At 43.9% G+C, this 24,968-nt stretch overlaps 1 protein-coding gene across 2 annotated transcripts in view; it reads left to right on the plus strand.

Annotated features, from left to right (window-relative positions):
- The window catches only part of PAX2 (paired box 2), an 87,608-nt gene extending 64,311 nt beyond the window's left edge, over positions 1–23,297 (plus strand). The window contains exons 8-10 of one of the 2 annotated variants that reach the window (XM_040606276.1): positions 11,953–12,054; positions 18,066–18,152; positions 19,491–23,297. In XM_040606276.1, coding sequence (XP_040462210.1) covers positions 11,953–12,054; positions 18,066–18,152; positions 19,491–19,567 — 266 coding nt within the window. In that variant the 3' untranslated portion in view covers positions 19,568–23,297. The remainder of the gene's footprint in view (positions 1–11,952; positions 12,055–18,065; positions 18,153–19,490) is intronic. The other variant, XM_040606277.1, reaches the window with a different exon arrangement.
- The last annotated feature ends 1,671 nt before the right edge of the window (positions 23,298–24,968 follow it).

Consider the following 24,968-nt stretch of genomic DNA (forward strand, 5'->3'; position numbering starts at 1 on the left):
ACGGGGCAAAAAAAGCACTTCAGGAACTTCTACCGCTGACTGAAAATGGGAGTATGCGTCCCCATCTTGTCCTGTGAGGCAGTTTCTGAGTGCTTTGTGTGCTACGGTTAGCACCTACTAACAGCAATAGGTAACTTTTTAAAATCAACACCACCCACCAAAACAGCTACTGCATCCTATACAGAAAACGTTTCCTTCTCTCTGGGAAAGAAACTTTTCCCTAAAGCAACAAGTATCAGCCAGAGTGCGAAATCCTGATGACAGCTCATGATGTGTCAAACAAAAGCACCAAAAAACCCACAAACCCCATCGGTCTAAATCTCCTCCAGACCTTCCCTTTTCGGCATGGGACCAGAGTTTTTGTCATTTTAAGTTATTTTTTCAAATTCATACATGAATGTATGCAAAAAAAAATTGGAAATACTGACATAAAAGCTACTTGCTATATCTGAAAGATGTACAAAAATGATACTTAAACAGCATCTGATTTTATGTAAGTTTTCAAGAAACTTGTGATGCTGAGCATAGAGAAATCACTGGCTAGACACCTGTATCCAAAGTTTTTCTGAAATGATAAACAATCTTTTGAGAACTTTAGCCTTCTGCAAGGTGAAAAGACATTATTTCCTTCGTTTCAGCCTAGTGAGTGAATGGAAGAGAATTTTGTTCAGTTCAATAACCAGGTCATTCAAAACTAAGAAACAAACTAGGATTTGAAAAAAAAATTGTTTTCCTCTGTCAGTAAATGAATTAAGCTTGGTGTGAAAGGATGAGATCTATTAGTTCTAAAATCAGTTGAAATGTCTCCTTATATATATATTTATTTTTTCTTCATTTATTAGTCATTTTTAATGCAAAACCTGCTTCAAAAGGTTTGCATTTTCTGTTCTAGTATATTTAGGAAGTCAGGGAACTTGTGGTCATTTTATTTAATTAGCATGAATAATTACAAATACAGTTTTTAATTTAATTCTAATTTCCAACCAAATATAACTTGACACAGATCACATGTAAAAAGTTAGTAATCTCATAAAATAATAATATGGACTCATCATTCACTATTTTCTCATGTAATAACATGTAAAGACAAATTATATTAAACAGCATAATTGCTTAAATAAATGTGCACAGATGTAGTTCATCTACTTAGCAAAAACTGAAATAACCATGTTTAGTGTAAATTTTGTATTTGTCAGAATATTTATTACCACCCATAAAACGCAACCTTTTAGACAACAGCATCATAGTGCACATGTAAAACAAGTTGATCCAGCCTGCTGTTTTAAGTCATAATTAAAACTGACCATTACGTTCAGTTGTACTTATATCATTACGCTGAGAGGGGGAGCATTTCCTTCCCCTTTTCCTTGTTGGTACTGGTGAAGATTCCCTGCCTTGCTCCAACCTTCTTTAGCCTCTGATACCAGTGAGCAATGGCTCCGGTCAGGGTGTGATTGAGCCGACTTAGGAAAACCTCAGGAAGAACCCGCTGAGGCCTCTGGCTGGCTTTGGTGATGGCCACCCCTGGAGATGCAGACCCGCGCCCTGCGGCACAGCATCACGGCTGCAGCCGCCAGCTGGCAGCCAGCCAGAGGGGCACATCGCTGGGCGCCCCAGTGCCCCCAAAATGGAATATGATAATCACTCACGTGGCTGCTACGAGGCTGTTACTGTCCTGCCTCATCAAAATGAAGGAGGTATTTCCTGAGAGTGAGCCTCTCCTCTATTCAAGATGAGGAATCGGCAAAAGTAGAAGTCCACAGGACCTCCCAACTTCATCAGTTGTTTCTCATCCCTAAGAAAAGATAGCATCTTCTTATCTAGTCAAGGAATTTGAAAAGGCAAAAGGTGTTACTACTCTTCTCCAGGACCAAATGGCTGAGGGTGATAGATGGTCAGATGAATGATCCTTGCAACAGACAGGAATAGCAGGGGGCAATCACATAAACTATTTCCATGCATCCAATGGAAGTTTCACTTCACATCACTTTATGATGCTGAAGAATGCGGCTTGTGGGCTTGAAAGGCACACTGACGTGAGGAACCCAGAAATGAATGGGCCCGAAAGAAATAAGGAGTTCACCTTGCTTAAATTAGCATTTAAGTGAATGATAGCAGTGAATGACAATAATGCTGTGTAGTGACAACAGCTGTGAATTGGCATGCCCCGTCTGATTTCCCTCAGCAAGGGGACAGCACTGCAGGCTGCCACATTCTATGCTGCTGGTGAAAAAGGGACTTTTTTAGAGAAAATAATTGTATTGTCTTCCCAGCAATTCAGTTTTTGCCTTTTCTTTTGAGGCTAAATGCAGGATCCAGGAAGTATAGCTATGATGAAAATTTTTGTGATGTAGACATTTTCCCACTGACAGCAAAGACAGTGTTTTATATCTGAGTTAGGCAACACCTGTCAGCAGGTGTTAATAACTTTTGATCTCCATCAGCTGTACTGGATTTAGGCAGGCCAGCTGCCTGTACAATTCAAACTGCCCACTGCAGTCTTTCAGAGAAACGGAGAGCTTTCGGCAATCTTTGGTCCTTCTTTGCAAATTTTGGATTGCTGTGGGCTACCCAGAAAGATCTATCCTATCTTATGATCAGTAGAATACCACTGTGATGAAACCTTGGAGGTATCGGTAATGAACACTGGGTGAAAAACTAATGTGTTCTAATTACATTTCCCAGCATATATTTCAAAAGCATGTTGTTTAAGAGGTAACATTCAAGTCCCAGACCACCAAGGAATAGGCATATGCTACACTTCAAGGCAGGAAGTAGTTGCCCAGCATGACAGGCTGGGATTTCAGAAAGGGGCAACAGTACAAACTCCACTGAATCTCTCTGCCTGCCAAGTGTACAAGCTGCACATCTTCCCCCCAACTTGAAAACACATCTTCCTTCATCAGCTCCATCTGCAAACAAATGTACTTGGAGCCACATGAAGTTGACTTCAGTGGAGTTCTCAAGTGATTAACATAAACAGTACAACTAGCTTTAACGAGTAAGTCCAGATCACAGGTCTACTGGAAGCTCCATGTTACGAAGACTATAAAACTTCTTCTGTCCAAAGTAACATAGAGAGTCAGCACATCAGATTACTTGGAGAGCAGCAGTTCATCAGATCAGACACAAAATCCAGATTTATAAAATTCAGTTTTATAAAAATTGGGGTAAATAGATTTCAAAAGTTGACATCAGTGATGTTACAAGAGTTTTGACTCTCAGTGGAAAGCAATCCAAGGCAATAACCTGCAAGTATTGGGCTAAGAACGTGGATGGATCTGTGCAGAAACAGGAAATAAGCTTGAACACACAAGGCTCATTGTCCAGTCAGCAGAATACAAAGAGAAGACAAGAAAGGTACAATGAGAAGCCGATTAGTCTTTGCGTGCTTTTTCTAGCAAAGATCTGTTGTGATCACGGGGGAGGGAAAAAAATAGGATGATTTTTCTCTTCAGTGCAACTTGCATAATGCTCTTGCAAAAGAAAAGCTAGAAAACTAAGAAATGAAAGAAACAGTGGTTCTGACATGACAGAAAGCAGAAGTAAAAGATATGCAGTGTCAGTCCAGTTTGGTCTCTTGCACGACTTCTAGAATCTGAGGCAAGGTTCTCATGTGGGATAAAGTGATGTGACTCCACTGGCTGTAGTGTAAACTACCAGTTTGTGAATACTGAGGACTCAGGCCCGTTCTGTTTGCCCCAGTGAAACTTTTCTAAGGAATGGAGAATGCAAATATGGAAAAAGATGTTTCAATGGTGGGTACAAGCACAGGATTTTAAACACCTGCTTTGGCACAGGGCTCCTACATGAACTTGGGTACGTTTTCTTTGTGCTCAGTTCCTCACGGATACAACAGTGATCCCTAAGGGATGCTGTAAGAATATGTGTTCTAAAGAGCGAAGCGCTGCAATCATATGAATATTTGATAGAGACCCCAGGAGAAGACAAAGGGTAAACATTGTCAGGGTGGTGAGCAGTGTTGTTAAGTGGTTGTGTACAGGCCATCCCTTATGCAGGGATGCGCCATCTTGATATTCTTTGTTTACTGAAAAGGAGCACCGGATGGAGGTAGCTTATCCTCCAGGAAACCAGCAATGAAAAACAAGCAGCTTATCTAGTCCTGCGAACCCCTCTGCTTCCCTTCCCTTCAGCAGCAGACAGCACGATAAAAGCTGAGACAAGTCTCTGTAGGAACCCAGAGCTGTGAATCTTCCTCTCACCCTGTCTGGCCAAAATCCCTTCATTTGCAGGGGGAATTTAGGCCAGAGATCACCAGTTCTAGCTCTCCGCCAGAATAACAGAGGAGAGGGTTAGAAAGGAAGAAAAACAGCCATAACTCAACAAGTACAGTCAGAAAGAGAAGAGATGCACAAAATATGTAGTCCTCTGCTATGCTTCCAGCCATATCCCCACTCTGCTGACCCTTTCAAATTTCCCCCACCATGACACTGGGTGATTTTTTATTTTGGTCTCTCATAAACAAGGATATCATTTGCCATTTAGATGAAAGGAGGCTGGGACAGGAATAGATTTCAGTTGCTTTGGAAAGGGGTTGCAGACTCATTCCACCCTGCATTTGATTACAGGTCAGTATTCCGGCCTTTGGGGCTCTCTGATGCAGCCTCACTGAGGGACACCCCGAGGCACAGAGAAGCCAACACGGCAGTGCTCCGCAGCTTGCTGGCTCTAGCAGGACGTGGGACAGGAATGGGCAAGTTCTCCACCACAAATATGAAAAAATTAGACAAAGGAGAAAGTCAGAAATGAAAACAAAAAAATGGCAGCTGAATTTTGACGTGGTTAAAATGAAGAATGGGACCGTGCCATTCACAGGTGCATAGATAGATCAATCAATTGATCTCATCTACACTGACACACTTTGGAGCTATAATTCACTGCTGGGGCAATTATTCCAGCACAGCAGTGGCAGGAGTTACATCGGAGATGGAATTCAGGTGCTTTTAGTCAGGGGAGAGTTGGACAACAAAGGAGTAAAAATTAGTAAATGCCATGCAGCAGTAAAGATACGTGGGATAGAAGTTAACGTGTGTGCGTGGAGGAAAAGACAGACAGAAAAACAGACACATAAAAGTCTGAGTTTTGGTTGTGCAATCATTCACTGTCTGACCTTATTCTTGCCTCCTCTCCACTACTCTTGGAGAGAAAAGCATTTAGCATTATTGTGTCCCAGTCTCTTTGCCATGTTGCTGTTGACTTCTGTATTCCCCCGCACTGAGTAAATGGTGCTGCCTCTGGAAGGTGCAAGGAATTTTTCTTCATAAGCCTTGATGTGTTCAAGAGAGGGCTGGACTCATCTCTGCTGTGAGTCTGACAGGGGCTTTAACAGCCTCACAACACCGGGACAAATAGCTTCTGGTCCCTTAACCCTTCCCAGCTTTGCAAGGCAAGGCCTAGCACTGTTGTTCCCATCGCAAGGGCTTTAGACAGTCTTTCAGGCTGAAATCCTCTCTGTGGTGGCTGGGCAGAGCGGAAATCCAGGGGCTGGATCAGATTGGCCTAATGCTACAGCAGCTTAAGCGGTCTGTTTTACCAGAGATTATGGTTTCACTTACACAGAGCGTCTGAAAAATGCTGTGGTTTAGGAAGGATTATAGCTGAAAATTCCATGCTTTAAAAGAGAAATAAAGCAGGGGAGGGACTAGGAAACCCAACGTGCCTGGAGGTTGTGCAAACAGGATTAACCTCTGCCCATAGCACCTCTGCTTCTGCCCACCCACGCTTCCCGTGTCCATCTTTTTCTCTGCCCTTTCCTCCCTGGCGGCTCCCCACAAGATGGAGAGCTGAAAAAGGAGCCCAGAAAATGCCCAGGACCAAAGTATCCCTAGTTTATTTAGATATGACTGTCAAACTGCTTCCTTGAAAAATATCACTTCTCTTGCAGCCCATGAAAGCCAGGGGAACTTTTGGCCCTTTGCCTGCAGGTAGAGCTATTCATCCAAATTATCTAGTATCAACATTATATGGATAAAGGCTTCAGCACTCCCAGACTGCTGGTGGTGACTCTGCCTGTCTGGCCTGAAGGTAAATCCGTGCACTCCTTGCCATCTGATGACAGAGGATGCAGGGGAAAAATAGCTTTAGGGGTTCTCCATCTGCAGAGACTGGCACTAGCACATGGAAGCTCACTGGTAGGATTGTAGTTGTAAAAAGCAGAAGGTGGGCACTGATGTGCTGCCTACTCTGGTGACTTTAATTAACTGTGCAACAAGAAGCAGACACTCCAGCTTCTATCCCCCATATCCTTCACAAAAGGCCCTTGCCAAACAGAGCTTCCTATAGCAAAAGGGGAGAAGAAATTACAATCCTCACAGCATACCAGAGACTCCACACAAGTAAACTAACTAAAGAGGAACTGTACACCTTTTGGCCAGGACTGATCCTTCCCAATCAACGGAACCATGAACATATGTCTTTGCTGCAAAGGAGTGTCAGTGATCAAGAGGCCTTTGCTGGCCATCCAGGTTAGAGGTACTTGGAGAACACAGATGGCAAACTATCGTATTTGCCAGGTAGCAAACCTTTAGGAAACAAATGTCTCAGGATAAACAGCATTCACACACAGAAACTGCCCAGCCCTTTATTGTCTAGGTGAGCATTGCAGTCTCGTAATAAGTGCCTAGAGTTAATTAAGGCAGTCCTACATTAATGAAGTCAGATTTATGACCTAATTATATGTCACATTTCTATTTCTCTGTATAAATCAAAACCACCAGAACTAACTTATTTCATAGGCCATTGGCAACACTTGCCGTCATGGCAGAGAGATGGCTTTCATTTATTGGCTTTAATCTGTCCACCTGAGGGTGGATGGTTTGCTAGATGATTTGGATTGGATCTGATCACATCATCCATACTTAGCTTCAGGTGTTCAAATACAGGATTCTATTACTGCTGACCCAGCAACGGTGGGTGTTCTGGAGTAACTGTGCTTTAGGTCACAGAGTTCTCCAATTCCCAAATCTCTTACTTGGCAGCCAAGTTCAGAGCAGTTGCAAAGCTGTATCTGTTGTGCCTGTGCAAATCTGCACATCAGAAATGGAGGCCCAACACAAACAACAATGAAAATGAGACCTCTTATAAGTCACCCACATTTCCTCTCCACCATTATATCTCTCTGTCAAGGTATCTGTCTGGCAACACTATACTGTGCGATCAACCAGAGTCAGTTCTGACTGCTTTTATGCTTAAAGCTCCAAAGTGTGCCGCTGTGAACATGATCAATTGATTGATCTATTTGTCTATCCACCTATTAATTGCACAGTCCCATTTTTATTTTAACCAACTCAAACTTCAGCTACACCTTTTTTGTCGAAGCTTTTCCACAGTTTGGCTTGAGAAGCTTTGGCTGTTACAACGAGCATCCTGTTCAATAAGATGCTCATAACAGTGCTGCTCTCCTGGGGAAGGTTACCTTGAGTTTGAAGAGACAAAGCAGTGTAACTCCCTGGGCCAAAATGTGCAAGTGTAGCACCTTCATGTGCCCTCGGCCAGTGAGAGAAAGCAGCAGGAAAGGGAGCACAGAAGCTTCAGAGCATTCTTCTCCTTCCCAGCCCTACGCTTCTTCCTGTCCTCCCTCTCCTGCATGTTCCCTTCATCACCTCTCCTCTTCCTGCATCCCACTCCTTCCATGCCACTGCACTCCATTCTCCTCATCTCCTGCTGCTCCTGCAGAGGCATCCCTGCGGTCAGAGCCTAGCCCCCGGGTACGTTTACTGCTGTTGTCTCAGCACTGGCTCCTCTGATCTACTCCTAACCTTTTTATTTTTATTTTTGTTTTTAAATTAATTTCCCTGTAGATTTTAACCACTCCATTTTCATTTACCCATTTTGTTCTTCCTCTCCTCCCTTCCCCACCCTCCTCTTCCTCCCCCTGTTCCCTTTGTCTGTCTGTGTCCATCCCTTACCCTACCACAGAAAACCTCTCCTCTCCCCTCAGTATAAAGCAAGAGCCTCATGGAGCCTCTCTCACCCCTTTCACCCCCACCACGCCGGTCGGCTCTGGGCAGGCTGATCTTCAGCCCTTCCACATGGCCCTTTCAGACGATGCGTCCACGCCTTGCTACAGTGCCTTCCTTCATCATGGTGCCCACTTTGGGCAGTCCAGCAGCCAGCCTCTGATAGCAGGTAACCGGCCTTGGCCACGAACTCAGTGGGGATGCTGCAGGCAACGGGTTCAGTTTCATCTGACGGGGAGACCAGTAAATGCTGCAAGCTCTTTGAGTGCAAGTGGGAACCAGAGCAACCAACCATGATCCAGTTCTGTGTATGCAGCATGTGTTCTCAGCTCCATGGAGGAGCAGAAAAAGATTTCATGCCTGTCCTTCATTTTTAGCATAAAATGGGAAAAGAAGCCGTAACTACCTAGAAGCAACTGGGTGTCCCCGTTGGATGGGTCTGGGACTTATTACAGAAACACTCATACAGCAAAGTCCCATGTTGCCTCAATAGCCATAGCCCCTGAGTTCTGCAGGCCCAGCAAGGGTGCTGTGTGCTAGCCTAGGCAGATGGTAGCAGCTTGACCAGCCCAGCCAGCTCTAGGCCTGACAGGGTTGTTCAGTGTGGGTTGTACAAACCCTGAAGTCAGATAAATACATAGGCAGCTGGTGAGCACTCCCATAGCTACATTGTGAGCAACATTTGAGTCTCCTGGTTTGGAGTGTCAGTGTCAGCTGGTGCCTTCACACAGCAGACCAAGTAGTTAAGAAACAGAGCGTCACGTCTGAATGTCCAGACCAGGAAGGGTGGGTGAGAGACTATTCATGTCTTACAGCTGAAGGAATACAGACCTGAGGTAGGCAGCCTTTAAGGGAAGGACAGAAGAGAAGAAATAGGTCGCAGAAGGTGGCAGCACTTAGAAGCAGCAGGGTGGAGGGGAGGATGTGGAGGAAGGACAAGTTCCAGGTAGTACCAGGGGAAACTCCTGCGCAAGGTGACTGAAGCAACACTGCTGCAGAAGCTCAGGGGGTGCTTGGATGAAACAGTGGATATCATTTTAGGTGACCACTGAGGCTGTTGTCACTCCACTGTCAAAGAATGTAATTTGGGCTTCTTCAGAACAGACGAAGTCTTAGGGCACACTGCAGTTCCTAGTGCTGAAGAAACACATCTTACCTCTGTCTCCTTCATGTTCCTGTATTATTTTTCTCTTTTGACCTAACATCCTCCCTTTGTCTTGTCAGGTGAGATTTGCATTTCTAAACCTCCCTGTAGGACAGCATTAAGTAACAGCAGAGAAGACTTTGTGTTCATAGCACTGTCTTGGTCCAATCTTATTGCAGCCAGCAAGTGCCTCTGAGCTCTGGGCACTTCCTAAGCCAAGGAGTCTCCTGACAAGACCCCAACAATATAGGTCTCTGGGGATGCAGACATGTATGATCACCCTCTAGCCTAGAAGGCACTGTGTTTCAGGAGAGGCACTTGCCTTAGGACCCTTATGGAGAATTAGACATGGGAGAAAGTGTTCAGAAGCTCAAACAATGTCACAGTGGTGAAGGTGCTGTTCCTCATCCAGAGGGCTCTTGGAGAAGGGAGAATGTCTGGAGCTGGAAGCATGTTATGAGCAGGATAGGTGCTAGCTTTGCCACAGCCCTGAAGTACAAGAATTTAATAATCCTATCTACCTGTTGGTAATGAGAAGAGGTAATGAAAGGGGCCTGCTTGTATGTAACAGCATTTTCAGAGTCTCTCTGTGGAACTCTTAGTCATGTTGCTGATAACATACTTGTTTGTTATCTTCTTCTTCAAGATTGGGAGATTTGACAGATGATCACTTCCCAATGAATTTTCCACACTGAGTTTTGAACATCAGCCTCTGTGCACTCATGTCTGAATAAAAACACAGGGGCGTATGTGCACAGATCGAGTAGCAGAGTGAGTGTGTATGTGTTGCCACCTGAATGGAAGTGTCAAAATGAATTAATTTCGCCTGCTGCTACATAATGTTCTCTCTAACTTTTCAGTGACACTGTTTTCTCACTCATCACCTGCTGTTATTTCTCAGGCTAGTCAATAAATGAAACCAAAAGAACATGAATTTTAAGCATAGAACTTTCTTGCCTTAAAAGAATGTCAGGGGAAAAAAAAGTACTACATCTAGTAGGTGCTAATCATGTAGCTTAACACACAGCTACAAATCACTAAAGGAATGATGGTGATAAGAGTAGAAGAGTGTAGAATATAAGTCCCTGAGGCATTATATATTTATTTTTATCAGTATTGGGGAGTGGCTGGAAAACGGCTCAGCTGTTGTCTGGTGGTTCTGTGCCACTACCTAAGAGGAGGTGAGCTAGGAACATCAGCCACTGATCAGAAAACTCTTCATGGAGAAAGAATGACCTTGCATTTCTTTTTTCTTGAGCAAACCACCTTAGTAATCTTTAGTCCAGATGAATCACTATGAAAGTGATGACACTGGTTTAGCCTACCTCATCCCAGAGAAACTTCCTCCCTTCAGGTTAATGCTCCATGTTGATTAGTTTTTGCTTTGCTGTATAACTGGTTTTTTATTTCTGATTCCCCAGCCAAGGTCCATGTTTGTTCCAGGGCCTGCTTTACCAGTTACCATTGTGCCACTAGTACAGCTAAACCAACTCTTACTCTTCTTTCATTGGCATATCCCAGCACGGTTCCAGTAACTCCAGTGGTGTTAACGGGCCATATTTAACCTGTCACTTCTAAAGGCAAATCAGACTCCAGCCCTCCAGTTAGAACAGACAGGAGAGACAAAATTTAACAAAGGAACAACAAATGGCACAAACTTCTCGGTGAGCGACAGTTCACCTAGGAAATGTGAAAGGCTTTGGATGCCTGGAACAGGCTGAGATCTCAGTAGGCAGCATTGGAGGCTGAGCTGTAAATCTCCCAGCAGCTGTGGGGGAAAGATTATCTTAATTTATTTAGCTTTTTTTTGCTTCTTTTTTTGCTTTTTTTTTTTGCTTTTTTTTTTTTTGCTTTTTTGTTGGTTTTGTTTTTGTTTTGGCTTGAAACTCCCAGCAGCTTCTGAGATGATTTTAGTTCATTTAAATGCAATAAGCGCTAACAGCAAATGCCCTTCTGGCTGGCCCATTTTCAGGCTAACCAGTCCAAATGAGGAAATGCCTCTGGCATCAACCAAGAAGCCTCCAGCTGCACTTCCTAAGAGATGAAAAATAAACTACAATCATCCACTCAGTTCACACCCCTCTCTACTTCTTTGGTGGAGAAAAGATACCACGACTTCAAGCACTGCTAACAAAAATTGGTACCTGTGATAAAAATGAAGTGGAACTCAAACTAATTTGCATGATCCTGTTATATATATTACACTAGCACCTGGAGGGAGTCAACCAGTATTGATCTCATGCTAAGCGCTGTGCAAATGTACTAAAAGTGTGCCCTTGCACCAAAGAGTTTGCAGCATAAAAAGAAGCATAGAGAGGTGAAATGACTTGCCTAAAATCATCAGCAGGTGAATGGAGAGGTGGGAAGACAGACAGGCACAGAAAACTCTTGGATCACTTTCCAATGTCTTGCGCATTGATCACGCCCTAAAGCAACATCACCACAGTTTTGGAACTGCATCCATTGCATATAGGCAGGACCTCAGCCACTCTGGCAGCAACTATGCTGCCATTCTCTGTCCAGCTCGGGGCCATTTTGATTTAAAGTAGATCCAAAATCTACAATGAAAGAAAACAAATGATTTTGAGCCTCACAAAGCTAAGTTTTAACATCCAGCCTTACAGGGTGAGATCAAAAGCACCACGACCTTCCCCCAGAATTGTCAGTGGATGGACAGCACTTACATAAGACAAAAGACATTTGTCATAAGACACAGCACTTGCCTACCAAGCTGCTAGTCATGTAACAGTGGGACAAAAGGTGATATCAAATCAATATTGAAAGACCTTATCCCTATTGATCACCTGCCCTGATTCTTTCCCTTTCCAGGTCGTGATATGGCAAGCACCACCTTGCCTGGCTACCCACCCCATGTTCCCCCAACTGGACAAGGCAGCTACCCAACCTCAACTCTTGCAGGAATGGTTCCTGGTAAGTCACCCCCTCAGACTTCAGTAATGGTACACACGTGTTTGAACAGTGTACTAGCACTGTAAGAGCTTTCACAGTTGGCTTTGCTATTGTTTTGCTGATCTTAAGGGCTATTCTTTTCATAAATAAGTCATCAGGTGCCTATAACCAATGTAGCTAACAACCCTTTTTGTAACGTATCTCTCTCACCCTAGTAACTGATTCACTGCTGCTATGGGCAACTAGCTATCTGTAACCTGTGGCAATTAATTGGTAATTAATTAACCTTAGTATTCATTAACTAATGTAATTATTTTCCAATGACCCGTGCAGATTATTATGTACTGCTCATGGCTCAGGATATTCAGCTATCCGCTAACTTAGGGTATGGACTTACCTTCTATCTAAAGCCAAGGCATCAAATTGAAAATCATCAATGGTAATTTAATACCCGCAGTTTTTGGAGACCTACTGTCCATAACCTAAACTAGCTAAGACTCAGCAATGATTAACAGCATTTCAGGAGAAACTGACTATTCACTTTCAACAACCAGCTACTTGCCCATCTCCTGTTTGTAAGACAGTGCCTCCAGTCCAAGAAACTACCTACCTAACCCTAGATCCAAAGGCAAACTCTTTCTTTGCTACCCAGTGCCTTTGGAGAAATACCTTCTCTTGGCATATGGATTCTCCCACTGCTTAGGGAGAAGAGAAGAACATTTACCCTAGGGCAATTGAAGACTGTCTTACCCCAGGCTCTGTTCCCGGCTCCTCTGATGACAGTTATCCCCAGTAGATAAATTAAGAGGCAGGATTTTTGTTTCTCAGCCACCGCAGCTCAGAACTCAGAACTTCACTTGCCACTGATTTCTGTTTGTGTTACTGCCCTCGGTTGTGAGTTGTGACAGCTAATGAGCAGGTACACAGTCCATTCAGCAACCTCTGCTACTGAAGGGATGACTCCAGAACTAAAGAAGCAGAAAGCAGATGACAGAAAGCTCTTAGATCACTGTGATATGATTTGCCAGGGCTTATGAGTGAAAAGCCTAACTTAACCTTCATCCAAATCTCGGAACAGCTAGCTAAATGAACATACACTATAGCGAGGACAGTGAAAATATGGCTGATAGGAAATGTTTGCGAGTCAAAGTCTTAACGTCTTTAAATGACAAATCACTGCTTATATACCATGGAGTACTGGCTAATACCTATGGTCACAGAGCTAACAAGCTACCTACAGCTTACAGTCCTAAGGCAGAACAAAATCTTGGGCTATGTTGTGAAGAGGATGAGATTGACCTCCAGATCAGGAAACAATAGTGGATTGGTCCCATCCTCACTCCCACTTTAGTCCCTTGGAATAGTTGACCAGTTTGCAGAACTTTTGGGGTGGTGCAGAGTTGGCAAATTTTAGGGCATCTCCTTCTACACTAAATTTTTCAAGAAGATGGTTTAGCTCCAGAAGCAGAGAACCATTAAGACAATATAAATCAATTAAAAAACCCCACACAGTAACACTAGGTAGATGCAGTTGTCAATATTAAAGTCAGTTATAGGTAAAAACTTATAGAAGGTTGTGGCATGTTGAAATATTTAATAACACCAAAGTAGCTGGGTCTCTGAATAGGTACTTTTAAAAAACAGGCTCTTCTCAACTTCTAACTGTTCTCAACTGTTCAGTAACTGCTATGTAAGTTTAACATCCTCATTGCAAGGATGATAGTGGCATCTCAACTGGGACAAAAATCTTAAGACCACTAATATGACAGGAGCCGCTTATCCAAGAATAGGGTATTTCAGTTCCTTAATGTGAAGGCTACTTGTCCATAAGACAGCAGTGTCCCCAAAACCACACAAATACCCCCAAAAGGAAAAGGAGCAGGTGATAAAGAAAAAAGTTGAGTTACACTTCAAAGAAAAAAAGATTATTCAAGTCAAATGGATATCCTTACATTACACCTGATGTCAATATTCAATTAGAGGAAGTTTTCCCAGTGTCCTAATTGGGCATCCTGCAGTAGTTGCTCCCTCTTTCCATAGAGCACCAAGCTCTGGCTGTTTCAGTCATACCCCACTGGTCCGACCCAGCCTGGCAGCCCTTCTATTCTTGTCTTCTAACCTGACGGAAGCCCACAAGCTGGAGATAAAGAGGCTTCCTGGGAAGGAACAGAAGACTTGGCTTTAATGGGTCACACCGCAGATCTCTGCAGCCACTACTCTCTGCAGGGGCCAAAAGTGAATGCCTGGGGAAGGGTATAAGAGTAGAGCAAGGATGTATCGGTACTTTCTCAAAAGCTTTCCCAGCCTCCAACAAGCTGCAGCTCAGAGACTTCCTACACCAGATTTAGTATTTTTCTATTTAGTATTAAACACCCTGGATAGGTTTCCCTTCCACAAACTTGAACAGTATCTCTTGAACCCATACAAGCCTTCAGCATCTGTAGCAACCTATGGTAAGATGTTCTGCAGCTTAACTGCATATTATGTGAAAACTACATCCCTTATTTGTTCTGAACCCGCCACCTGCTAGGCTTACTTCATGCCTCATGGTTTCTGTATTAGAAGACTAAACGTGCCAAGATTTAAATACAGATACCAAGAAATATTGTTAGTAAAGGTTCCCAGAGCACAGATTGCACAGAGTATAGGCCTCATGAGATTGATCCTCTGTGCTTGCTTGCAACCTCTGTTGAGAGTCCAGGTTGAACTGAGAAAACAAATATGATGTTGCCAACAGTTTGTTAAATGCCCTCAGGCTGAGAAAGATCAGGGGCCAGCGCTTTAAGTACACTGCAAACAAGAAGCCAGCAAGACAGCCACTCGGGGAGTATCTTTAAGAAACATACTGGCGCGCAAACAAACCTCATTGTCCAGATGTAAGTGAATATAAAAAGGTGCCCTGTCTTCTCTACATAAAGGCACAGAGCTAAAAATAGAACCGGTCAGAAATGAGAATTTCCAAGCCATGCAAAACACTGTGGTTTTTTACATTTGTTTTCCTCTTTGTGTTCGTATGAGGAATCAAAATCGAAATAGTTCATTTTGCAAACATCAGGATGAAACATTTCAATAATGTCAACATGTTCTAGATGTCAAGACATATTAAAATAATAAAAGAATTGAAAGGAAATTAAATGAGATGAGAAAGGCAAAATGAAACAAAACAAGAAAGTTGAAACATAATACTTTGTTTCAATTTGCAATCATTTCAGAACTTTTCTTTCCAAAACTCCATTGAAACTGACAGGCTCATGCAAAACATTTCCATTTCGATGAGACAGCATTTTCCAGTGGAAAACTGTTTCTGAGAAGATTGTTTGACCAGTGCTGACCAAAGCCGCTTTGTTCTATCCGTGACAGCCTTTCACTAGACTTCTACTTGTATAGCCTAGAGAGGAGCTTGTCTCCAGTAGCATTACGTCCATGCAACATGGTCAGTCATGCATGCAAGTATCTCTGAGGTTTATGTGGATGATGTGGTGTGATACATATCCTGCCTTTGCCCTTGCCCATAACGGCAGGTCCCAGGCTGTAGGTGTGGATGAAAGTCCTGGAGCACAGACCTGAAAAAGCAGGGGTTAGTTCCTCAAAGAAGGATTTATCAGCTATTGTGCTATGCTTAACCCATGTGTCTGAGAGAGGTTTCCTGCACAGGTAACAGAGAACCTTTGATCCCTGCCTTAATTCTTCATCTCTCCCAGAAAGGCCATCTAGTTTCTGCAAACTGTTTTGGTGAAGTGAGCATCCAGTGAAGGGAACTGCAGTTTACACAGAGCAGCGCAGAGTCTGCAGAGGGCTGGTGATGGCAACGGCAGGGAGTCGTTAAACAGAATCCAATGTTGATGAGGAAATTACACTTGTTTCATTAGTGATTGGGGAAGGCGATAGCTCAGTTCCTCTTGGTCACAGTTGAGCTCAAAAGCTCATTATCCTGCTGCATGCATGCTTTCACTCCTCGTCAATAAACACTGTTTCCAGTGGCTGCCCTCCCTCCTCCCCAGCTCTCCATAGCTGGGGCTTTTTCTCCTCTACTTAACCCGTGCTTTAGGAACACTATAAACAGTTTAGGGTGACAACTCAGAAGAGGGCGAGAGAGAAGCATTGAAATAGCAGAACAACTTTTCTCCATGCAGAGAAGTGACATAAGTTTATATGAGGCATTTCAAAGCAGAAATTCTCATCCAGATAGGTTTTTTTTCCTTCTTTGGGGGGCAAACTCATTGCAGTATATCTCACAGATAACTCACTTCAGTTAGAGGTAACTCTGGACTATGCATTGCTTTTTGCCTTTGTAGCCTATCCCACAGCATCTTGGTCACCATAGCAGGTTTCACCTATTTGTTCCCAGCCAGCTGTCAAGATTTTCAGTGGAGGATGTTTCTAGATATGGAAATATGCTGAGTCAATTATCACTAAAACAGTATTTAGAAAGGTCCGTCACACAAAATGAGGTTTGAATGCTGAAACTAAAAACTACTGTGGCTAAAACACCTTTGGATGATGATTCATTTTGATATGTAGACATTTTCAAACTGACTTCTTTGGTTGTTACACAGTGTGTCTTTGAAAAATCTGGCTGGACAGATTCTCTTCATGTTTTAACCACGGCAAATCCCCTGACTTCAACAGACTTAATTTTCACCATTGAAGAATCTGTGGGTTTGGCTTTAACCCTCCGGTGAGGGGAGATTTGCGGAGATTACAGTATAATTAATTGACATTTATTTGGTAATTGTATCACAGGCATCCAGCGTGCCTTGCATTGCCCTCTTTCCCTATTCCATGGTATCTAGCAGGAACCCCAGGTGCTTTACAAACACTTCTCTCCTAACAGCTCTTTTCCTGCCCCAGGGCAGACCAGAAGCCATTAGTCACACTGTTCTTTCACTGTCTTTTAACCGCACAATACCTTTCATATTGCATTAATTGTCCCCAGTCTATTGACACTGCATTAAATTGAGCTTATGATCAGATAATGGCATATTTTTACTTAACAGAATCATACATTTTTAAATGTTGGGAGATTTATTTTCAATGCAGCACCATACCTCCTCAGTTACCACATACAATTCCTTCAGCTGTGCACAGCCTTCTATAAAACAAGGAGACTCAGCTCCTTATGCACAATAAGAATGAATATTTAAGAAGACTCTACAACATTCGAATCTTGGGTCAGAGCCTTATTGGATCACAAAGCTCGCAAGTATTTTGGTTAGGGCCCATTTTACTGAATGTGAAAAAGGATGCTGTAGCTCAGCTTGCCTTTCAGATTCAGAGTAGTACCTAACGTGCTAATCATTAGAAAACTGTCTGCCAGAACTGGAATACAGCAAGTTTTCTATGTAACTCACTAGCTAAGCATAAAGGTGGGGTGAATCATATATGAATCAGTTTTCTGGCTACCATCATCATGTAGAGTAAGAAAGAGTGATTCATACGTTTTCCATTTTGGTTTGTATTTAAGCCCACCCTGCTCTCAGACCATTTCCAAAAATGAACAATACTCTTCTACACAAAAACATCATCACCCTCAGTACCCTGTGAACAAAACATGACAATACCTATCGCCATCAACAGCACTGCTAATCCCAATGCGTTTATTGTGAACTTGTCCCATCAAGCTCCCATGCCTGCTGCCTTGAGAACCTTAGATCCTATTTAAAAGAAAGCTGACGGCTAATTGCCAAAAGAACCTGCACATGCAATCCCACTGCAACCTGAGGATCTGAAGTCAGAAGGCAACGAAAAGTAAACCATTTTAACTATTTATTTGTATTACTGAATTTCATTATTTTAAACTAATTTCTTGATTCTGAAAAGGTCAGCTTTATAAGTTTAAATTTTATGGGTGAGTAACACTGCACTGAACAAACTACAGTGTCCTCAAAGGCACAGTCTCAGTTGGGCTAGGAAGGTACGTATGCTAGTTTTTATGTTGGCATACGGATTTGGCACGAATGCTGGCTTGATGGAAAAGCAGATGTAAATCTTCATTCCCAGCCATATTTCACACTTTCCTTGTTTTCTTCCAGGGAGCGAGTTCTCAGGGAATCCCTACAGCCACCCTCAGTACACAACCTACAACGAGGCCTGGCGGTTCAGCAACCCTGCATTACTAAGTGAGTACCTCTTTCCCACAGCACACCCCCAGCTTCGCACTCCTTCTGTTTGTCTCTTTGTTTTCATTCCCCGCCCCCCCCCCCCAAGAGGGGTTTTCAAGTATTTGAGCAGGTGAGAGGCCTTCTTCCTCACTCTCCAGTCCAGCATCTAGCTGGGTATACACCTCAGGTGTGTTTTGTATGTGTTCTGAAGCCGATGACACTTCCATGAGATGGCTCAGAATTCCAGTTCAGCTCTGGCTTCTCTGTGGGCTGCATCCACAGTTCATTCTACATTAGATCAGAAGTTAAACTCAGGTTCTGCTACTCTTTCAGGCTGCAATCAGCATCCATTCAGGATCTGATTAAAAACCCAGATGAGGTTTCACTCCTCTCCCAAGCTACACCCAGAGCCAGCTGCTGGGGATCTGGAAATCCCATAGAAGTTCTTCCTATCAGACCAGTTGGAACAGTGTCCGGAGTGGGAGGCAGCCTGCATCACTAGGTTTATAATAGCCTGTAGAGATTTCTTGCAAGGGTAGATCCATCTTCAGTGACTAATACGCCCAGAAAGAGTCAGGGTTTTTTTCGGAGGGGAAAAAAAACTCCGCAAAGACTGTGTCTTCTAACACAACGTTTTTTTTGCAAGGGAATAGGAAAAGATTTATTATATGAAAAATAAATCAGCTGTGATTATTACTTATTTACTGAGGTTTAACAACTGGATAATAGATGCACATTTCACTCTAGTGTTGTTAAACCTCAGTAAATGTGATCTTAATAATCAATCACTATTTAACACACATTCAATAAACATCTAGAGAGCTTTCATACCAAATGCGACCAAAATCCCAAACAATAAAACCCTGTAATTTTGTTTAATTTCTCCCCTCCTGGTTTTAAAAGTGACCTGTTATACTTTGTCAGATATGTTGAGACTATCTGGCCCTGACACTTCCTTTGTGGCTGCAGATCAGGTGTGGTGTATTTGTGCTGCAGCGCTCATGGGCTTCCCTCTCAGCAGCTTACTGATGGCCAGGAGCAAAAGGATCTCCTTCCCATAGAAGGGCTCCAGAGCCAGCAGCCACAGTAGCATCTCCACACGGAAACGCAGTCCTTGCCTGGCCTCCACTGATTGCCTTCCCCTAGCCCCATTAAGAGCAGAGTCCCCAAATTTGTTCTTTTGGTTCCTTTCCTCTTCTTTCTTCCTTTCCTTTTCAGTTCTCCTTCGCTTCTTTTCTTCGTTTGATTGTTTTGGTTTGGTTTTTTTGTTTGTTTGTTTTTTTTTTTTTTTTTTTTTTTTTTTTTTTACTGTTTGTCCTTTCAACCAGTCCATTCTTCTCCTGTGTTAACTTTCAGGTTCCCCTTATTATTATAGTGCCACATCCCGGGGCTCCGCACCTCCCACTGCTGCCGCTGCCTATGACCGCCACTAGTTACCATGGAAACCACATGAAACTGCAGGGCGACAGCTTAGGCCTCCACATTGTACCTGTCTGATCACCTCCCTCCATCCCTGGGAAGGGTGAAGAGACCTTCTCCGTTCCTCCCCAGTCCAGTTCCTTCCTCTTCGCCACGAAGGCACCGGACCAAGCGCTCACCACACAAGACTGAGACCCCCGCCCTCCCCTGCCCCCCACCCCCACCGCTCCCCCCGTGCTGGGAAGAGCCTGTGGCCCAGCGGCTTCTCCTGCCGGAGCCCTCCACCGCGCCTGGGCCAAGTGCAGCCCCACCAAGCCCCCTTGGGCTTCCAGGACTTCAGGGGGACTGGGAAGCAATGCAGCTGGCAACCATTGCCTTATGGGACCCCCTTCTTCTGGGAGCGGTAGGGGCCAGGGGAAGCAGGGGAGATCGCCGCTCCTGAAACACTGATCCCCAAAGATACGGTCTCCCATGGCGGACCCTTCGGCATGTGCAACCCGCGATGCTCACCCTGTTCCCCAGGACAGAGGGAATGGTCTGGCTAGAGCAGAGACGGCAGTGCAGAGACCTGCCCCGCCTGGCAATGAAGAAAAGGACCAAGGACCTGCGCCCCGCGAGGGGTTCTCTGCGCACCTCATCCCCACGCTCCAGCACAGCCCCCCACAGTCGGCTGCACCTCACGCGCGGCGGCTTTGCAGGCCAGAGTCGGGAGGAACCTCACACACACCCACAACTTCTGTGACACACAATCAGCTCAGACAGGAGGATGGAGCAACATTTACAAACCAACCGACGGAATGAAGAAATATATAAATAGATATATAAATATAACTGTGTTTTTATGCTTTGTCATGAAGGTCTGTAAAAAGAAAAAAAAAAGAACAAATCCCCAATTTTCTAAAAAACCCAAGCAAACAAAAACAACAAAAAAACCAAAATAATAATTAAAAAACCCTACAAAAATAAAACTCCAAGTCCCATCCCTCCCCGCCACCTGAATGGCAGACGAGTTCCTCTGACGTTTGATGCTCCTCTTTCACTCTAGGGTTTTGTTTCCTTTCTGTTTTGCACTACAATGGGATGGTGGTATTGGAGAGGATTGGATGCCAGCTCCACCCCTGTCGCCTCCTCCTCCTCCCCTTTCCCAAATCCTGTCTCTGGGGAGCAGTGTGGACAAGTCACATCTGACAAAGTTACCAAACACATCAGTCGACAAAAAAAGCACTCTGAGTCAACAAACGTTTTCCATGTCACTGGTTGGCAAACAAAGAAAACAAGCCCAGCTGCGCTCTAGCTGCGCTGTGTGGTGGAAAGAGTGGGGCTTCATGTGGGCCCATCTGATTGCCCTCTGGACAGCTGAGACTGAGATGGACAAATTCAGGATTGGCTGGGATTATTGCTTGGTTCCCTAGCCCTTAGCCTCTTCTCCTTCACCTTAACCCCTGTACCTGTGATGACTTCAGTTCACCCTCATCCCAACTCTCGCTATTTTAGATACGTCCAGCACCCATTCTCCAGACCCTCACTGCCGGTGACAACAGCCTCATGATCTGTGCCCAACACCTAATTTCCTAACCACTGCAGCCTTGCTGTTACGGCCCCCCTTCGATTCCCAGCCCATCTGCTCATACACCTACTAATTTATAGGCCTTCATTCAAATCCATATGCCTGCATTCAACCAGCCAGTCCCAACATACAGCCCCATCTTTTCATCTTCAATCCTATATTGTGCACCCCTAGTATTTACCCCTTACCCAAATGCTCACCTGATGATTCTCTAGGGATTCTCTGCTCTTTTTGGTTCCCAAGTGACTGGCAAACACTGTTCTGCAAAAGGCTAACTGTCAATAGAAATGCTTATTACTCCTGTATCGTCAGCAAACTCATAAACTGTTCCTTGCACTGACACTTCCTAAAAAATACTCAAAGAAAACATGAAGGCAGCTATAGCCTGTCCCCAGGGCATCAAGTCTGCCAAAGTAGATCTGTGTTGTTTTAGAGAGGTTTCAGATAAAACTTGTGGGCTACTGTCCATGGACAAAGACAGGATTGAGAATCAAACCCCCGAAGGGCATAAAAGCGAACAGCGGAGCAATCTGTACAGCCAACATTATGTATAAAATCCAAAGTTCCAAGCCTCAGAGGAGATGTGGTTGTGGACTCGGTATTCTGTCTCCAAGTTTAACTTGTATGTATGAAATCCATCATCAGTAAACAGCTGTGTTGATCCCAAAGGCCCCTTTCACCTAACACTTTTAGCCCTTGCATGGCTCTAGCTGATTATAGGTCTGTGTCTTCTTTATTGGGGTGCCCAAATGATAAGGGTATTTGGCGGGATGTTTACATAGAAGATATAGAGCTAAAATCTGTTCCTGTACAGAATAAAATCAAAGAGGTTACTCCTGTTCTATTAAAAGTGTCATTCTGCATGTCTTACCTCTGAGTGACCTGCTGCAAAGAGCGGAGTTGTTACACTGTCACCAAGACCAGAATTTGGCCCGTTATCTCATCTTATTCTGTATGAGAAGCAAATTCTGAGTAATTTCTGAAAATTTACTTTCACCACTCCTTCTGTTTTCCTCCACAGACACCAGACAGATGCTGGACCCTGTTAGCAAAGTCTCCCCTTTAGTGTCTCAGTACAGCTTTTGCTCTCCCTGCGCACCACTCCGTTTCACGCGGGTGGTCGGGGCAGAGGCAGTAAATCCCAGGACCAGCAAGGAGAACCTCCTGAGGAGGCTAGAGAAAAGGAGACTGTCCTGCCTCACACTTGGTGACCTGCAGTTCAGGGGCCACCTCAAGAGAAGCTAGCAGCTCAGAAATGCTTATTTTTATGATGGTGTTGTGCTAAACTTGAGACACGAGCTAGGGTATGAAAGCAGGATTTGGTTGGCTCACTCATGGCTGGCTTGATTTGACCCTCGGAGGGCCAAATCCATTGTTGGTGTAACTCCACTGATAAAAGAGGATTTCCACCAGGCACTGGATTGGTCTGGAAAGTTCATAAGTATGGCATGTAGTTTGACCAGGAAAATGAAAAGGAAAGCAGAATTATGCAAAGGACCGGGCAGTCTAATCCTCTTCCACCACCATCTGTAGACCCCCATGCGAATGTACTGAACTACATTTGCCAAAGAGTTTCTTGTGTTGGTTGTTTTGATTTACAGTCGGTGGATGCATTGTAAAGCAGTATTATAGCTAAAGTCTAGTATCTGACACAGGGATTTATGTGGTGATATTATGCAGAAGAAAACCATCAATATTCATATAGATTCCATTAGACTGGACTATGCAGGAAACGCAAAAATTCTACCAATTATTTAATATTATGTTATTTGCAAAAACAATTGCTGCTTTGTAGGAAGATAATGTGTGTAATGTGAAGGCAATTCCTCTTGTATATAAGTTCATCTCCATCTTCATCATGGTAGTTATTAAAACAACCTCGTCTCATCCTGTAGATAAGGAACACACTGTCTGTACTGTGCAAGTCTCGTTGTGCTCACTGAAAACAAAACAGTATGTTCAATAAAGCACAGCACAAATCCAGAACCTGAGGGAACAGCCAAACCTTGGAAGGACCCCTTCCCCAACAGGCCAACAGTTGCTTTGTTATAGGTGGATTTTGGGCTTTTTTTTCTGTTCTTTAAAAAGTTTTACAGGAAAAAAATGAGAAATAATTGGAGGAAGAAATCACTATGCAAAATCCAGTGAAGTCTATGACTCACATCTCTCTCCTCCATTCTGCTGTCTCTTCCCTTTCCCATTTCTTTCTCACACCCTCTTTCCATTCTGTTTCTATCCCTCTCTTTTATTATTCTTCATTCCCAATGTACTTTTCTGTCCAGAGAGGGAACAGGATTACTGATGGAGAGTAGGTATCTGGGACCTCAGACTCCCCAGTTCTCCTCGCGGCTCTAGAGAACCTTTGTCAAGTCCAATTTCCCCCCTGTGTCTCAATTCCAATCTTCTGTAAAATGGGGATAACAACAGTTCCTAGTTCACAGGGGGATTGTGCAGCTGAATTAATTAGCACCGGCTCAGTGCTTTGAGATCCTGGAAAGAAAATTCTATCGAAGTGTTAAGTATTATTCTGAATAATAATTAATGTTTCTATTACATTTCTCTCTTTTTCTCACAAATCATTCTTCATTTATTTATTCTTCCTTAGCTTTCCCTTCACATCTTTCTTCTTCTATCATTCTTAGCTTTGCTGCTACATTTGCTTTATCTAATGGACGAAGCAGAAATGTTGTGTGACTGGATCTCCTTCTGTCACCATTATTTTTGCGGGGGAAGAATCTCATGAGCTCTCAAATGCCATGCTTCACCAGAAGCAACAGGGACCATGGCATTTAAAACTGGGCAGCACTACTGAGTCGTGTTCTCTGAAGCTCCTGTATTTTTTTGGCCCAACAGGATGTGGGACAAGATGGGAGGAGGGTTGCACGAGGCGGACACATTCAAGCTGGCACCCTTGTGACCTGTAAATCTGCTGGGGATGTTGGTGGCAATGAGCCCTGCTGTGGAAACAGGGAGAAGTCCACATCTTTCTGACCCATCGGTAGCAGTGATTCAAATTCAGAGTAAGACTTCAGAATTAATCACAACATGAATGTGAGGATGTTAAACAATGAAAGGAAAACAAAAAGCCCTGCATCTCTTTCTCCTCTTGAGTATATAATTATATATGCACATGAACATTTTCCTAAAGGAATTTTTGGGTTGCTGAACTGTTGCAAAAGCCCCACCCTTTTGTCCCTAAGGAAAAGCACCCCTCTGGGAAAATAAATGAGTCATAGCTGCCCCCTTTGGCACTGACAGAATGAGGGCTTCTGAGGGACCCCACAAATACCACAGTGTGCTCCTTGGCTGGGCCCAGGACAGTGGCAAACTTGCAAAGCAGGAAGGAGGGACCAAACAATGACAATTACAGAACTGATGACAAATCCAACCGTAAGCAGCCCTGCCGATGCTCTCCAGGCTAAGCTAGACATGAGATCATGGAGGGGAGGGGGCCAGTGCCAAGTACAGGGTCATATCCATTCTAGGCTGCTGCAGCCACTCTTGGCTTTTCCTCATTGCTTCAGTTCTGTTTGACCCTTTTCTTTTCTCTTTTTGTGCACATGAGAAATAAAAACAATTTTTTTTTTGTATGTCATTTTTGTGGCTTCTGGCTTGTTTCTCTTTCTCTCCTCTCCCGTCCCACTCCCCCCTTCCCCAGCGCTTCTCTCTGCAGTGGATTCCCCTTGAGGTCTCCAGGATGTTACATTTGCTGCACCTAGCACCCTTCGGGCACCATGTAAACAACACTATCATTGCTAACAACCACCACGCCATGTGATGGAAGGCACCACACGTATCTGCAACACCCTACACTGCAATCCAGCCTCTAAGCCCCCGCCAGCCCCCAC

This window comes from Falco naumanni, chromosome 9 (genome assembly GCF_017639655.2).
Source record: "Falco naumanni isolate bFalNau1 chromosome 9, bFalNau1.pat, whole genome shotgun sequence".
NCBI classification, from domain to species: Eukaryota; Metazoa; Chordata; class Aves; order Falconiformes; family Falconidae; genus Falco; species Falco naumanni.